At 36.7% G+C, this 15,913-nt stretch overlaps 1 protein-coding gene across 4 annotated transcripts in view; it reads left to right on the top strand.

Annotated features, from left to right (window-relative positions):
* TTC7B (tetratricopeptide repeat domain 7B) overlaps window positions 1-15,913 on the top strand; it is a 149,767-nt gene that overhangs the window by 55,391 nt on the left and 78,463 nt on the right. For all 4 annotated transcript variants that reach the window (XM_068398038.1, XM_068398037.1, XM_068398039.1 and 1 more), the window contains 3 exons: window positions 4,325-4,388; window positions 9,636-9,773; window positions 15,099-15,182. In XM_068398038.1, the coding sequence (XP_068254139.1) occupies window positions 4,325-4,388; window positions 9,636-9,773; window positions 15,099-15,182 (286 nt within the window). The remainder of the gene's footprint in view (window positions 1-4,324; window positions 4,389-9,635; window positions 9,774-15,098; window positions 15,183-15,913) is intronic.

Here is a 15,913-nt window from a genome sequence, read left to right as displayed (position 1 = left end):
AACTGATCACCGTTAGTATTAGTATTAAATGTGATTGCCATTTCCTTGAATTTGAACTTTTTCTTAAAAGTTAATAGCTTGTTGTTTGTTTGTATCTGATCAAATTAAAAATGGTTTCTAAGGTAAAGTTGTTTTCCTTAAATGCACTCTGACAGTGCCAAAAATATATATTGACAAGATTTTGCACATTATTACAGTCCTTGGGTGTAGCTTACTGCCAGAAAGTAACGTGCTTGTGTCAAAGCATACTGGTGAATTCTTAATGATTTGGCACTGTCTTTTTTAATTTATTTTTTATTTCATTGATACTAAGTTTGATCTGATGAAACTTTGGAGACTATGTAAAACAAGAGTACAACAACCTTTGTACTGCTTTACTTGTATTCTACACGCAAGTCCTTGTGGGATCTTGTATTTTGTATATATATATTTAATACAGTCAACAACTGTTGCTTGCTTGTTTTGATAAATACTGGAAAGCACTGTGAGCCAGAGAACTGAGAAATAGATTGTAGCTGTGGAGGTAATGATCTAGCGAAGATTGCGATTTGCTGTAGTAGGACAGTGCTAAGTAGTGCAGACAGAGAAGATTGAAATTCCATTTAAACTTAAGAAAAAAATTTTACAGAGGAGGCTGTGGAGTCTGGAGAATATCACTGGAGATACCCAGAATCCAACTGGACATGGTCCTGAGCAACCTGCGAGTTGATGCTGCTTTGAGTGGAGGGGCTGTACTATACGATCTCCAGACACCCTCTCCAACCTCAACTGTTCTGTGAAATCGGTGTGATCTGGGAATCTCTTTTGAGGAGACTGTTGTCTGTTCCGCAAGAAATTTTTGACCCTTTTTCTCCAAATAATTTCTTATTATTTTTTGTTGTATTGATGTCCAGCTGGATTAAAACCCAGGCATTGTGAGTTTTTTAATTTCAGTCTTGTCTGACTATGTCTAGGATGTGAAGTCATTAAAAAGCAGTCCTTTGAGCTTTAGGAAAAGGTACAGGCATAGAGTTGAATATTCAATTTGCCAAAACACCTACTGTGTTTCTCTGCAAGTACATAATTAACAAACTGTACATGCAGGCAACCTTTCTGGTAAAAAAGAAATACCAGGTTTCTGGATACACCTTGAACACTGAACTTAAAAAGTATGCATTTATTGCCCAAACATGAGGAAATCTCTTTTATGCAGAGTCACACATTTTCTCATTCAAACTGCTTGGTTTCATACAGCAAATCCTAAAGAACAGTCTGTTCCTCTCGTACAGTATATATGCCTTATTAGTTAATATGAAAGCTTTTTTTCCATAATGTGACCTTGTTGTTACGTGCAAAAGAGTCTGCTTGTATGGTAGGTTGCTTATAGAAGTAGTCCTACCTTGAATTCCAAAGAGATGTTTTGTTTTAGTGTTCGTAGTATCTTTATATGGTAACATACAATAGAATCATAGAACCATTTTGGTTGGAAAGGACCTTTAAGATCATCAAGTCCAACTGTTAACCTAGCACTGCCAAGTCCACCACTAAACCATGTCCCTAAGCACACATCTACACGTCATTTAAATACCTCCAGAGAGGGTGACTCCACTACTTCCCTGGGCAGCCTGTTCCAATGCTTGACAACCCTTTCGGTGAAGAAATTTTTCCTAATATCCAGTCTAAACCTCCCCTGGCACAACTTGAGGCCATTTCCTCTCATCCTATCATTTGTTACTTGGGAGAAGAGACCAACATCCGCCTTGCTACAACCTCCTTTCAGGTAGTTGAAGAGAGCGATAATGTCTCCCCTGAGCCTCCTTTTCTCCAGGCTAAACAAGCCCAGTTCCTTCAGCCGCTCCTTCATAGGACTTGTGCTCTAGACCCTTCACCAGCTTCGTTGCCCTTCTTTGGACTCACGATATACCGTCATACTGCAGGCATTTGAGTTGTTTAGCTGCATTTATTGCAGAGTTCCATTAATGAATACTTTACACAGCAGCAAGCCCACATAATTATGGTGTCATTATTACTAGCAAGTAGAACGGTCTTTATCTTCAAAGATTTCTAGCAATATTCCTTCCTTGATCCAGAATACTTATAGCAGGTTTCTCAGGCTCAGTCTTTCAAACTTATGTTCTTCGTTCTCTGTAGAACTGTTCTTCTTTCTGTCTTCTGTAGATATATGCCCCCTAGCAAAAGTGGGGCTTTGTTCAGTGTAATTTTCTTGTTCTTGGTACATGCAAGCAAGGAGTTCCACAATTTCAACATCAGAGTGATTAGTACCAGATCACATAAAACATGTCTAGCCAAGTATCTCATCTCCAGCAGTGATTGAAAGTACCTAAGACAATGAATAGGAAGACAGACTTGTAGGAAACTTCTAAGTATTCATCTGACCACCAACTATGGGTCTGAAATGTACTGTTTTTTTCTAAATATGTTGCCTTGTATATCAAGTTACTGCATTGTTTTCTTTTGAGGATGGTGAATGTGATTTGGCTAATACCATTTATGATTTTTTAGATCTCTGTGTTACTGCCTTGTCAGTTTTCTTTATCCTTAGTTGAAGAACTACTAAACTTCTTAGTTTGCCTTTGGTTGGTAGCCATTTCCTGCTTCCAGTTGTCTCTTTTGCTCTGCCCTGTTACCTTGGAATTACTTTACTCGTATGCCTGCATCTGTCAGGAGACACAGAAAATTTCTGAGTTCAGTCAACTACATTGAGTTTTTTGCATACACAAGTCAAAGAAATTTCCCAGTAATTTCTGCATGAAGACAATCTTCACTGTTTGAGACAAACATCAACTTATTTACCAAAATATATTCAAAGTTGTAGGAGAAAATATCATTTGCTTTCGTTTTGATAAGTGACTTTTTAGTAGTTCTCTTTGGACAATTTCCTTTTTTTCTCTGAGAAAGTAATTTCTCCAGCAACTATTTCTGATCGTTATTGTGCTTTCTGGTATCCATTGCCAATGAGTCAGGTTAAATCTACATCCAGGTTGCTAAATTCTGCATTGAAGACTGGATAGGTAAATGGGGAGCTCTCTCATGCTACTTCTTCACTCCTTATTCCCTGTCCTAGGTGGTTCTTATTCATGAATACCTCTTTTGAAATTTCTTTGTTACGTAAAAATAAAAATGTCTTCTAAGATTTAGAATACTCTTCAAAATCTGGTGAGCACCTTGCATTGATTAAAGAATAAAAATCCAACAACAAAACAACTGCCCTGGGGTCTTAGCTGCTGTATATTACCACAATGCATTCGCAATGTTGCTTTTGAACGGCCTCGAGTTCAGATGTGTTTTAGTTTCCATTTCCTTTCAGGCATTAATTACTGCTTAAATTTCTAATGCATTTACAAAAAACCCAAAGATGTTTATAAGTTTTGTTTCCTGTCTGTAATTTATTGTAGTTTAAGCACCCTTAGGACTATAGGAATTGCTTATTAACAACAAGAAATTATTTTCCACATTTAAACAGTTAATTGTGGAACTATTGGTCTCAAATAACAGGAAGTAGTACTTGTGCTAATTCAGAAACAGTTTAGAGAAAGAAATCTGAAGAGTTAATACACAGTCACTGGGGTTTTTTTGTGTGTATGTGAGAGAGTATGAATGAATGAATTCCTACCAGTCATGTACCCAATGCTGATTACTGTTGTCTGTCCACCAGCATCGAAAAGTATTCAGAAAGCATCCAGTGTTTGGAGGAAGCAGTAACGTTTGTGAGCTAGTCCTACGCAAAAGTCATAAGGAAGCGTACTTCATTAAAAACAAGTATTATAACTGCTTGGAAGTAACAGTGGTTATGGCAAGCAGGCAGAGATTGCCATGGCTCTATTTAAAAATATTCACAGCTATTGAATGCATCAGGATAACAATTCTCAAGCATATCTGCTGAAAGACTAATAGAAGTATTTATCCACATATTGCCTAAAATGCAATAGTTACCTTGTTCTTGTGAGAGAGTTTCTTGTTGCCAGACTTTGAATCAGTGATTTAGATTTAGCTCAGATAGATTAGGTACCAGAGGCTAGTTAAACCCTGGGTACAGTTTTTACCACTGTCAAATCATGTGCAATTTTGGGATATTTGAATGTGTTCAACTCTGACAGCTGTGGTGGTTTTGTTCTCTTATTGTGTTTGGCCAACTTTTCTGAAATACAAATTTAGAGCATTGCAAAGAAATGCCTTTTAACCAATTGTTTTTTTCTCTGCAAGATACTCTCTGTTCTCTTTTCTGGAAGTTTTCCAGTTTTTACAGTACTTTTACTGTCGTTGTGTAAGCTACTCCTAAAAGTAATGTGTTCTGTGTAAATAATTAAATTCTCATTTTGAACAGCATCTTCTGTCCTGAAGAAAATACAGAAGAAGCCTTACTGTTGCTGCTTATTAGTGAATCTATGGTAGGTAACATAGAATGAATGTGCATGTGCTCTGTGTGTGTTTGTCTTCCTTGTTTTTTTTAAATGAAAATAGAACATTTTTTGTCATGCCTTACTTTGACTTGTATTTCATTTTCTGTTAGGAAAGCAGGCAGTTGCTTCTGAAACTCAAGCTTCTATTCCTCTGAGCCAGCAAGATGAGGTCTGCAAGTGTTATGAATAGGACTTTTTCTCCTTTAGAGTGGCTGAACCTAGCCTCCTTCTAACCATAGGCAAGGTGAACACAAAGCCAGGTCTTTCATTTGCCATCACTTAGCAGTTTGAACCACTGTTACGCCAGCTGGTTGCCATTCAGACAGACTCAAAATGTAAGTTATTTTTGTTGTGAAAACCAAATCAAAGACTCAATCAATGAGCATAATAAACATAGCCAAAAAGTATTTTCCATTGTGCATTAAACCTGAGATGTCACTCAGATTTGTAAATTTTTTTTAATGATACTGACATCCAGCCTTTGCTACTGCATGATTTTTTTTTAATGTCCTTATTTCCTCAGTAGGTGATTCCTTTCAGTGACCTACTTGTGCCTTTTATCAGCCTTTCATATTTTCCTCTAGTATGATTTTACTAGTCATCTGTCAACTGCCACATACTGACATTCTCATACCAGATCACTTAAATGATCTCAAATGGCAGAAATGAAAAGCTGAAGCTGGAATTTTTGCTTTTTTTCTCACTGGAAGGGTGGAACCTCTAGAATCTGAGGCATCATATAGTAGTCTGTCTCACTGCACATCAATGAGACTTAGTCTTTTAAGTTCTATAGGTGATTCATATGCTTTCATGCCCTGGCATAATTTCTGTTTTGATACAGTTAGATAGGAAGAACATTTTAGTGAACATTTTCCTGCTTGAACTATTAGTGAACATTGTCCTATTTGAACTATTTTAAAGTTGCAAACACTTACACTGTAGCGTGAACTACTTTCCTCATTCCTAGCGATCAGCCTTGCAATGTTTGTGACAGAATCTGTCACCAGGAAACTAGACTGAGCTAACATTTCCATGTGTGATGTGTTGGTTTCGCTGCAGTATATACTTACCGCTGAAAGGGGCCACCTGTGCCTCTGTGAGGTGCATGAGCAACTCAGGGAGATGTACAGAATTCCTAGGTGAACTGGGGCCATGGTGTGAAGTGGAAGCAGTCCCAGTTCTGCAAGATCAGACTGTATTTGCATGTGTACTTCCTTGTATATCAGTATTAAGAAGTCAAAAAGACAAATTAAAAGTACTGCCCTGTTAAGTCTTGTTTCAGGTTGCTTACAGCTTTTCCTTTGTGAATTAGATCTGCCTAATGATATCAAATGCTTATCACTGTAGAGCATGTACCCTTAGCAAGCTTTCAATATTTTTTTTTCTTTACAATTAATTATTGCAGGTTATCTGCGGCAAAAGAGTTTGTTTCGGGGCAGTAAAAACAATAAAATCTTTCACATGGTTGACTTACTTTGGCTGAGTCATTTGTTCAAATTAGTTTTGGAGGGGGGAAAGGGAAAGATTGAGCATAAAAATATTCATCACTACAAACTTACCTTTCTGAGGGTTGAGAGCTGTTACTTCAGCTTCAGTGCATGCTAACTTTCTAGCTGTAGTAGTTATGAAGTAGTGTATGTGATTTATGATTTTGAAACCAGTATTTGAAAAAGAAATAAGTACAGTTACAGAAGATTGAGTAATCATTGGTGTTTTGAGATGGTATTGTGTTATTTAAGTAGTATGATCCCTTCCTTGCATTGTCTGTGAATTAATAAAAACACAGATAAGATGTCAAGACTTCGGTCCTTCAAGAACTTATTCAAGTAAATATTGGAAAACAGAATGAGGATTTGACATATAAGTAGCATTTTGTGTAAGGAAAAGTAATCAAATCACTGCGTATATACGAGCCCTAAATCATACTGCTAGTTTCAGGCAAGTGGTGCACTCTAATATCATAACTACTTCTTATTTGAATTAGATCTAGTGCAACATATATCCAGAAAATTGAATCTTGCTAGTGAATTACAAATGCTACTTTTGTGTCACCTTGAGTTCCCTTAATTTACGAATTCAGAAAGGGTGCTTTGAGTAAGATTTAAATTGTAATATTTATGAAAGAAATGCTCTGGGAAAGATAGTTCTGTGCTTTTCAAGTGTTCTAATTCTCGTATAGATACATTTCAGAGTACAAAATGTCTTTTTTAGCCACATGACTGCTGCTACAGTGTCTTGTCATGCTTAATGAGGAAAGTCAGCTGCAACTCTGCCATCACTCTTACTGTAAGACGTCCTTGTATTCTAACTGTTACGCTTGTGAAGTATAGACCAGACTTTCCTTATGTAGGCAGGAATGAGTAGAAAGGTGGGATCTGAAAGACTTACATCTTCACATTACAGTGCGTGTACATGTTGCTGCATGTCAGCTGAGCTGTAGTAACAGAATCACAGATTGAGGTTGGAAGGGACTTCTGGAGGTCATTTTGTCCAACTCCCCTGCTCAAGCAGGGCCAGCTGGAGCAGGCTGCGTCTGCGTCTGTGTCCAGATGCCTTTTGAATATCTCCAAGGAGGGAGACTCCAGAAGCTCCATGGGCAACCTGTGCCAGTGCTCAGTCACCCTTGGTAAAAAAAGTGTTTCCTGATGTTCAGAAGGAACCTCCTATGTTTCAGTTCGTGCTCATCGCCTCTGGTCCTGTCACTGGGCAACACTGAAAAGAGCCTGGCTCCATCTTCTTTGTACCCTCCCTTCAGGTATTTGTACACATAGATAAGGTTTTCCTCCTGAGCTTTCTCTTCTCCAGGCTGAATAGTCCCAGCTCTCTCAGCCTTTCCTCATAGAAGAGATACTCCAGTCCCTTATTCATCCTCATGGTTGTTTGTTGTACTGTCTCTAGTAGCTCCATATCTCTCTTGTACTGGGGAGCCCAGAATTGGATCGAGTACTGCAGGTGTTGCCTCACCAATGCTGAATAGAGATTGCCTCCCTCAGTCTGCTGGCAACACTCCTGCTCACGCAGCCCGGGATACCACTAGCCTTCTTTCCAGCAAGGGCATATTGCTGGCTCCTGTACAACTTCGTGTCCATCAGGACCCCAGGTCCTTTTCTGCCAAGGTGCTTTCCAGCTGGGTGGCCCCCAGCACGTTTTGATGCCTGGGGTTGTTCCTTCTTTGGTGCAGGACTTTGCAGTTGCAAGTCTTTGTTGAAGCCTTTGATGAGGTTCCTGTCAGCGTGTTCCTTCAGCCTGTTGAGGTCCCTCTGGATGGCAGGACAGCCCTTTGGCATATGAGTTCCTCCTAGTTCTGTAGCATCAGCAGACTTGCTGAGGGTGCTCTCTGCCCCATCATCCAGATCATTAATGAAGATTTTGAACAGGATCAGGTGCAGTATCAGCCTCTGGGGTACACCACTAGTTACTGGCCTCCAACTAGATGTTGTTTCGCTGATCACCACCTCCTGGGCTCAGCCTTATGTGTTGTTCTTAGCCGATGGTAAAATGATTGAGCATATCCTTTTTTCCTCTCTGGGTGGACTAAGTTATACTGGCTATACTGCTTGAATTTGCCTTGGGCTTAAAGTGTGTATAGGGTAAGTGCGGCCAGCTGACACATTGCAGTTTAACTAATTGTCACGTTATTGTGTCTGAGACTGTGGTAGTTCTGAAACACTGAGCACTTAAGTTTGTACATACATTCTGTTTTATAATTATGCAGAAAATGATTGTTCAAATATAAAAGATATCTTTAATACTTGCAAGGCATCCTCTCCTAGAATACTGCTTTGGCATCATCAGCTGTTTTTTCACAAGAAGTGCTAGTTCATAGCTTGTTCTGTACTTGCAAGGAATTGAGTCAAATAGTGATTAAATGTGGAGTTAAAAAGGAAGAAGTTATTGAAGCTGACTAAATATTTATGCAGTGTAGAAAGGAAAAGCCAAAGACTTCTTGATCAAAAGAAAGCAAAACGTCTGTTTTGGGGTGTGTGTTGGGGGGTGTGTGTTTTCAAACCAAGCTATGGATTATTCAGTTGATAATTTCTGAAATGTCTGTGTATTTTACACTCCATGTATCTCTTTGAAAATTTCTTTCAGTATTTAATTATTCTGATTTTAAAGATGTATTGAGTATGTTCAGAGCTTAAAATGTTACCCTGTTAAAGCAGAGAAACAATTTATTATCTCTTAATGTGTGTCATTCCTCGCTTGTGAAAAAGGGGAAAATAAGCTGCCCGTTAAAATTTAGTGTATTTAAGTAAATGTATTAAGGGTCCATGCCCTGTGTAATTAAAAAAAAAAAAAGGACGGGGGAGGAGGGAAGAGAAGGGTCTTTAACTTCTGGCTTCAAACTACCAGATATACTGGCATTTGTACCAAAGGGAACATTAAACATCAAGAAATCTAGAACTAGATAAGATATCAAGATAAGGTATTTTTAGAGGCTTGATGGTATAGTGGGAGTAGTACTGGGTAGTTCAATATAGGTAATCTTAGCTACCGGGAGACCTGCGTTTTATCCTTTCCTCTTTAACAAGATTTCTCCGTGAATGTGGTCAATTCAGTTAATCCAGTTGTAGCTCACCTTTCTTCCTTCTCAAAAAGAAAAGTTTAATTGAGGAATTAGGTTTGCAATGTGCCTTTCACAAAACAGGTTTGAAAGTACAAAGCTTTACTGCAAACACGGCCTGATACCAAACCTGTGCTCAGAACCAGGGTCAGTTTTCACTTCTCCCTAGTAACTCCTGAAGGTGATTGTGTGGTTATCCTGGGCAGGGTACCACTCACAAGTGAGAAGATAGTGTCATAATGTTATGAAGAGAAAAGAAATTGATTACCTTATTTACAAAAGCTGGAATAGAGGATTTGATGATCCTTCTAATATGTTTTACTAGCATACAAAAAATGAAATTAAATTTTAAAAGATGAATGTACATTATATTCTAAAAAACTTTATTTGGCTTCTGAGAGCTCTTCAATAATTTTAAATACATTGCCTAATTTATGTAATTAGACTCAAGTAATTACAACTAGATCCATACAGAAACGTAAATCTTGCAACTAATGTATAAAATCGGTGATTCTTGCGATCTGTAAACTAGTAGCAGAATACTATCTCTCTGTATTACCTGTATCAACTGCTGATTGTCAGTCTGAATAGAATGGTAGTTATTTGAGCAAAAATATAGGTTGGATTGCAATGGCTGACTTTGTGGTTTTTTTTTTCGTGATATGTTTCAGGCTAACCGCGATGCTGTACTGAGCAGAATACCAGAACACAAAAATGATCGTATCATCAGTTTGCAAAGTGCATCTGTAGTCTACGATTTACTTACTATAGCCTTGGGAAGAAGAGGCCAATATGAAATGCTCTCAGAGGTTTGTTGATAATAGTGAATATTCAACTGTGTCTTCATTGCTTATTTCTGTTAATCACGTTAATTGTAGTAGTACTTAAGGGCTAAACAAATATAGGACACTGTAATTCTGACTACCGTATATATACAGTAGGTAGTTTCCACCCCAAAAAGTTTACTGTCTAAATTTATACAAGTGGCTTGAGGTGATCAAGCACAGAAATTGTGTGAAAGGTGTGGTATTTATTGTTTAATGACACAGAAATTCACATGTTTTTTAGGTAAGGAGGCATGGACCTGCTTAAAACGATACACATTGAATGGAGACAGCAGGAAGGAACAGCAAAAGATAAAAGCTGTTGTGGATTTAAATGATAGATATAAATACCTAGGAAAAGGACTGGTGATGTTTTATTTCAAAAGAAGAGTTTCTTTTACACCTCATGATATTTGGACTGCTCCAAAGTCCTCGTAGTTTGTAAAATGCCTTTGAGGCAGATATGTATTACTTTTTCAGGTCTGCAGGAAAGTGCGTTCTCTATCTCAAATGTCTTGTGTTTGATTATGCAACTTGTATGTGTTTTGTTAGATTGTGGCAACTTACTTCTTCAGGAAATTTTCAAGTATCCTTAACGGTTTTATACCTGAGAAACAACTGTAGCTCTTTGGGCAGAGCAGATTTTCCTGCTGCTCAACACAGTGCTCACCCAGCAGCAGGATACTGTTGCTGACCATGACTAGTTATTGGTATCCACAAGGAGTACTTCAGCATATGTGGTAGGAAGGCATATGCAGGGATTGATTTGCTGACAAATGGTTTCTCTCTACCATAATAAAGGACTTTTACTAAGATAAAAATGAAAAAAATAAAGCCTGGTTCTTCTCTGGTATGTGTTGATAGTCACCCTTTAATCTCCATCTTCTGTGATGTTAAGCTCTGAATTTGAATATTCTTCTTCTTGGAAGTACTTCATAGCTGCAAGTTGTGCTTACAAGTCAGTTTTAATCAGTACAATATAAAGTCTTTCACAAAACTAAGGAGTATGAAAGCTCATACAGGACTGTCACCCTACAAGATAATCTAATCAGGAATATTTCCATTTACTTGCTGCTACAAACGCTGTCACCTTCATGGAGTTTTAGGCGGTTGCACCAAAGTTGCAAGAGATGACTCTCCATATATTTTAGTCTAGAACTTTTTAAAGGATAGACATTGACAAGTACTGTAAAAAATAAAATTGAAAAGGTAACTCTGGTATCTTTTTTTCTTTAAGCAGCTCGCAGCCTTTCCTTTTTATATACTAGACCAGCAACTAGGCAGGGGTAGTGTAGCCCTCCATTCCAATTCTGATTCTTTTGTTTTATCTGTGGTGTCGTGGTGGTTTTTTTTGTTGTTGTTGTTGTGGATTTTTTGTCTTTTTTTTAAAAATATTAAGCAACCATTATATTAATGGGACCATCACAGGTTCCTGGGATTCCCCTACTGTCTCCTTGGGGACACTTTGGGTAGTATTTATGTCACAATAGATGCAGCTTCTTATTTGCAATTCTTCTTGCCTTTCTCAATAGAGAAATTCTTTGGCTTCACCAGGAAACCTAGAGTTATCTGTTCTTAGCCATGTATCTTGAAGTAGGGCATTACCCTGAAGGGTAGGAGGAAAGGCTTATAGTCCCCTCACATGGAGAAGATCTTAGAGCTTGCTTCCCTCACGGCTTGTGTGATCGGTTTAGCTCCTGTAGCTGGCAGATGAGAACCACTGCCTGTTCTTTTTCCTTCTGTGTTTTGAGCACAGTTGAATGTTCTAACTAATGGAAGATCTAACTTGACTTAGATCTTTGATTTCAGTGCCTTTTAGAAGTTGCTTGTGCTGGTGGTGGTCTTCGTTACAGACAAAAGCAGAACCACGAGTATCTGGAAACTTAAAGAGCCTCCATGTCTGACCAGTTTCTTACTTGACGTTTTTTAGCCACTGCCTTGGGCTTTGACACCTGAAGTCTACCTAAGGCTTGTTTCAAGGTCTTTTCCTGTTCTTTTCTTAATCTGGGTCTAGCATCTTTGTAGTTATATTCCATCTAAATTGTATGTATATTCTTTTGAAAAGTTCTCTTGAAAAACAGAAAATAATTCTTATATGTTTGAAAAATACTTTTCAATACAGAATAATTAAAATGTATTTATTTTATGTCCATGATGTATCTGTTCTGAAGATGAAAAAAAATCATCTTATCAAGACCTGCTATGATAGACAATACTTATTTTAGCATATGGATACTCTAGATATACAGCTGCATCAGGAGCTTACCAGGAAATGGCTAGAACATCTCATTTGTTCCAGTGCTTGTCATCCAAAGCACAGCAGAAAACACAGACTTTAAGAAGCACTTACGGTTTACTGAGTGGTTAGAGGATGTTTGCCCTCAAATCCTTCAGCCCATAGTCTGAAACTTTTATAATTTAAAATATTACAATAAATACAAATTCAGAAATGTAAAAACATTCTGTTCAGTTATGTAATAGGCATATAATTTTTTACTGGCTTCATTCTCTGTGAGCTAATTATGATTGCTGTAGTGGAGCTGTTGTAGCTCAAGTCAGAAAGCACCATTATTCTAACTGTGGAAATGGTATTCACCCACTAGTTCCAATACCTTGTTATCATCTTCTGGTTTAGCTGTAGCTGATCACTTACAGAAGTAGTTACTTGTGATATAAGAACATTAAATGATCAAAAATCTGTCTTGTCCTTGTTAAACTGTTCTAATGCTGAGCCATGTTCTTAATTGAAAAGGTTTCATTTCTTTATGTAGTTTATATGGAATGGGCTTTCAATTTCTTATGGCTTCTGCAACTAGATCAAAGAACTTTCTACTGTCATAATTCTTTCCTAAACAGAAGTACTCTGACTGTCATCAAGTTGTTTTTTAAGCTTTGTAGGATATGACATATTGAGCTTACCAATGTCCTACTAGGAGAGATGTTTTCCAGACCAGGAATTTTCCTAGATACTCATCTTTCAACTCTAACTTCAAGCATATTCTTTTCAGGAGGAGATCATAGTGCTAAGCAACAAAATTCAGTAATGCATTCAAAATACCTGTCCATATAGTGATCTGTGATTATTTACAAGGCAATATCAACAGTTGTATTTCTGCCTTTCAGGAGAGTGATTGTGCTGAATATGTTTTCAATTAGTTAAGTCAGTTGTCATTATCCTGAACATCTTAACTTGCAGTTTTCCAGGGTATTGTTGCTTGTTATGTATTTCTCATTGATTTCTTGATGGACCCTGTTGCTCTTCAAAATTACTTGTTGTTACTTGGTTCAGAAGAACCCAGTTTATGAGGTGTTCATATTGTTGCATAGGTCACTTACACATATATGCACATATAGCCCTTACCCTCACACATGCTAACTGCCAATTTTGTGATCTTACGAAGGAAAAAAAAAAATCATGTAACTTGTCACATTTCATACTAATGAAGCCAAGTAAACAGAACTTGAAGTCAGGGAAAACGAACGGTAAATGGATCATTAGTACATTGGAACTCAAGCCTTTTAGAATAATCTACAATTGTGTCCTCTGTCCCTATAATTACAAAATTATAAAAACCTGAAGTATCAACTTCTCCAACTTCTGTATTTTCTGCCAATTAGAATTGGCCGTTAATTTTTAATTAAGCAAGGCCTAATTTTTATTTTATTAATTTTTATTTTATTATTATTTTTTTATTTTATTATTTTTTATTTTATTTTATTAAAATTTTTATTTTTCTGATTGTGAACAAGTACCTCTATATAATTAATGCACATGCCTACGTATTAAGTTTCCATGAACCCCTTGTTTGTGTGAATCTATGGGATTATATGGCTGCTCTACGTCACAGTTCTGGAAGAAGTGCTGAAATTACTTAAATCGTGTGTAAAACGCTGGTATCAAAACAGGTGGAGTGAGTTGTATTTGAAAGTAGATTTGAAAAGATAAGCCTGAATTCATTCTCCTTCATTTAGATGCACTTAGGTTAGAACCATAGTTGTACTAATCCATGGAGAGAGAGAGAGGGGGACTGAGCAATTTTTGTTTTCTGCCAAGTTCCTGGAGGGAGGTGGAGGAGTTTGCCTTACCTAAGGCATCTCTGCGAAGTATCCAAAGTAATAGGAGAAGACATTGCACATAACTTAGTCATTTGTTTCTTGCTGTGATCTTTTTGCTTCCACTGATGGAAAGTAAGTCCAATGGGAAAATAAATCCTGCGTTGGTTTTCTTAATAGACGTTTAATTAACTTACTACACATACAACCTGATGATGAGCTTTTAACAACAGTATTAGAAAAAAATTGGTTTTAGAGACTTCATTCCTTTAGAATCATTAAATAAAAATTCTATTTAGTAATAGTCTTGATACTGGACATTGTGTAGTAGGAAAAATTCTACCATAAATTACTTATATCTAGCAAATAATGCACTCCTCATATTTGTTTTGTTTCATCCTCAGTGCTGTTCTTTGCTAAATGTTCTGTTAAAGTGTGGGAACACGCTACACACCTGGCTGTGCTTTCTGTAATGTTAAGGCTGAGTTTGAATGTGAAAAATAATTCATGGTATTACAGTTTAGTGTATACATAGTAGCTATCAGAGCAGAAAAGCTGCTTCATGTGATTGGACTCTGCAGACTAGAAAGTTAATTGCTAATCAGTTTAATCCAGAAAAATGTTGCACCTTCCAACTCTCTGCAGCTGGCCTGATTAGTAAAAATGAGCATAGCAACATGAAATAATTCTTATTGACAACAGCAGATATGAAACCTTCAAAATTAGCGTATAATGCTAATTTAATATATTTAATTTCAGTATTGTAATAATGAATTTTCTTTTGACGTTTAGTTACTAAGTTGAAAATCTCCGCAGAATAGTGTGAAGTTAAAATTCTTAAAAATATAAATAATACTGTCATGGGACTCCCCCCCCCCTTAAGTGGTACTGATAAGTACTTGTGGTGCTATTGCTTGTTCAGTATTCACAATTTAGGAAGAGTGTGTGTACAATTTTCCTTTTCACTTAAGACTTATCTCCTGCCTTTTGCAGCTGGTACCTTCAGTAAGCAGATATTTATCATTCCTTCTTTTAGACTGAATAGAACAATACCAGCAGGGGTATTTAAACCAACATAATAAGTGGGAAATCAGTTTTCTGTTCAATTATTTTTTTCCATATAGAATCTGGCAGCTGATTTAAATTTTCAATTACATGTATTTTAGGTATGAGTCTATAAGAAAATTTTTATACTAGTATATCTTCTTAATGATTGAAGAATGTGCCCTTAAGTAACAATTTTCCCCCCAAAATTAGTGTTTGGAAAGAGCCATGAAGTTTGCATTTGAAGAGTTCCATCTCTGGTATCAATTTGCATTGTCCTTGATGGCAGCAGGAAAAGTAAGTCTTAGGTTTTTTTTATATAATTATTGTATTGATGACTTTTGATAACAACATTTGGCACTTCCATAATTTTCGTCTGTAGTGTTTTTAAAAATAATTCTAATCCTTAAATCAGCTAAGTACATTGTACTTCTGAATTTATGCCTAGTGCTGTAAAAAGAAAGTTGTTATTTGAATAGTTTCTAACTTAGGAAGACTGAAAGGTGATGATAAGAACTATCTTGCCAACAAGCTTAAGCTAAGCTAATTGAATGTAAGTAGTGAATTACACCAGACCATATTATCCAGTAACAACTTGTTAAGTGCTGTTTTGATGAACAGATTTTACGCTTAGGTACGAATTAATGCTGATTCATGATGCTCTTACTTTTTTTTTTATTTGTGAATTTCTGACTGTGTCTTTTTTTAATATTACTGTCTTGAGACTGTGTATTCTGTGCAATTAGTGAGATGGATTTTTTTATTTATTTTATATAACCTAGGAACTTATGTTGTCAGAGGCAATCTTCTGCTTTCAGTTCTTTTTGCTTTCCCCTGTCATGTTACGAAAATAAATTGCATTCATTATGTAATATAAATAATACTAATTTTCTAAAAGATCATTCTCAATGTGGGTAATTTGCTTATCTTCAGTATGGGGGAAAGGAATGATTCCTATTTTCTTTAGAAAATATTTTTAGAAGCACATTGGTTCTGAAAGGGCTTGATTCTTCTTCCCATTCTCTGTT

The sequence above is a fragment of the Nyctibius grandis genome, chromosome 4 (genome assembly GCF_013368605.1).
Source record: "Nyctibius grandis isolate bNycGra1 chromosome 4, bNycGra1.pri, whole genome shotgun sequence".
Classification (NCBI taxonomy): domain Eukaryota; kingdom Metazoa; phylum Chordata; class Aves; order Nyctibiiformes; family Nyctibiidae; genus Nyctibius; species Nyctibius grandis.
The sequence above is the reverse complement of the archived record's forward strand: the minus strand, read 5'-3'. Positions and strand labels throughout refer to the sequence as shown.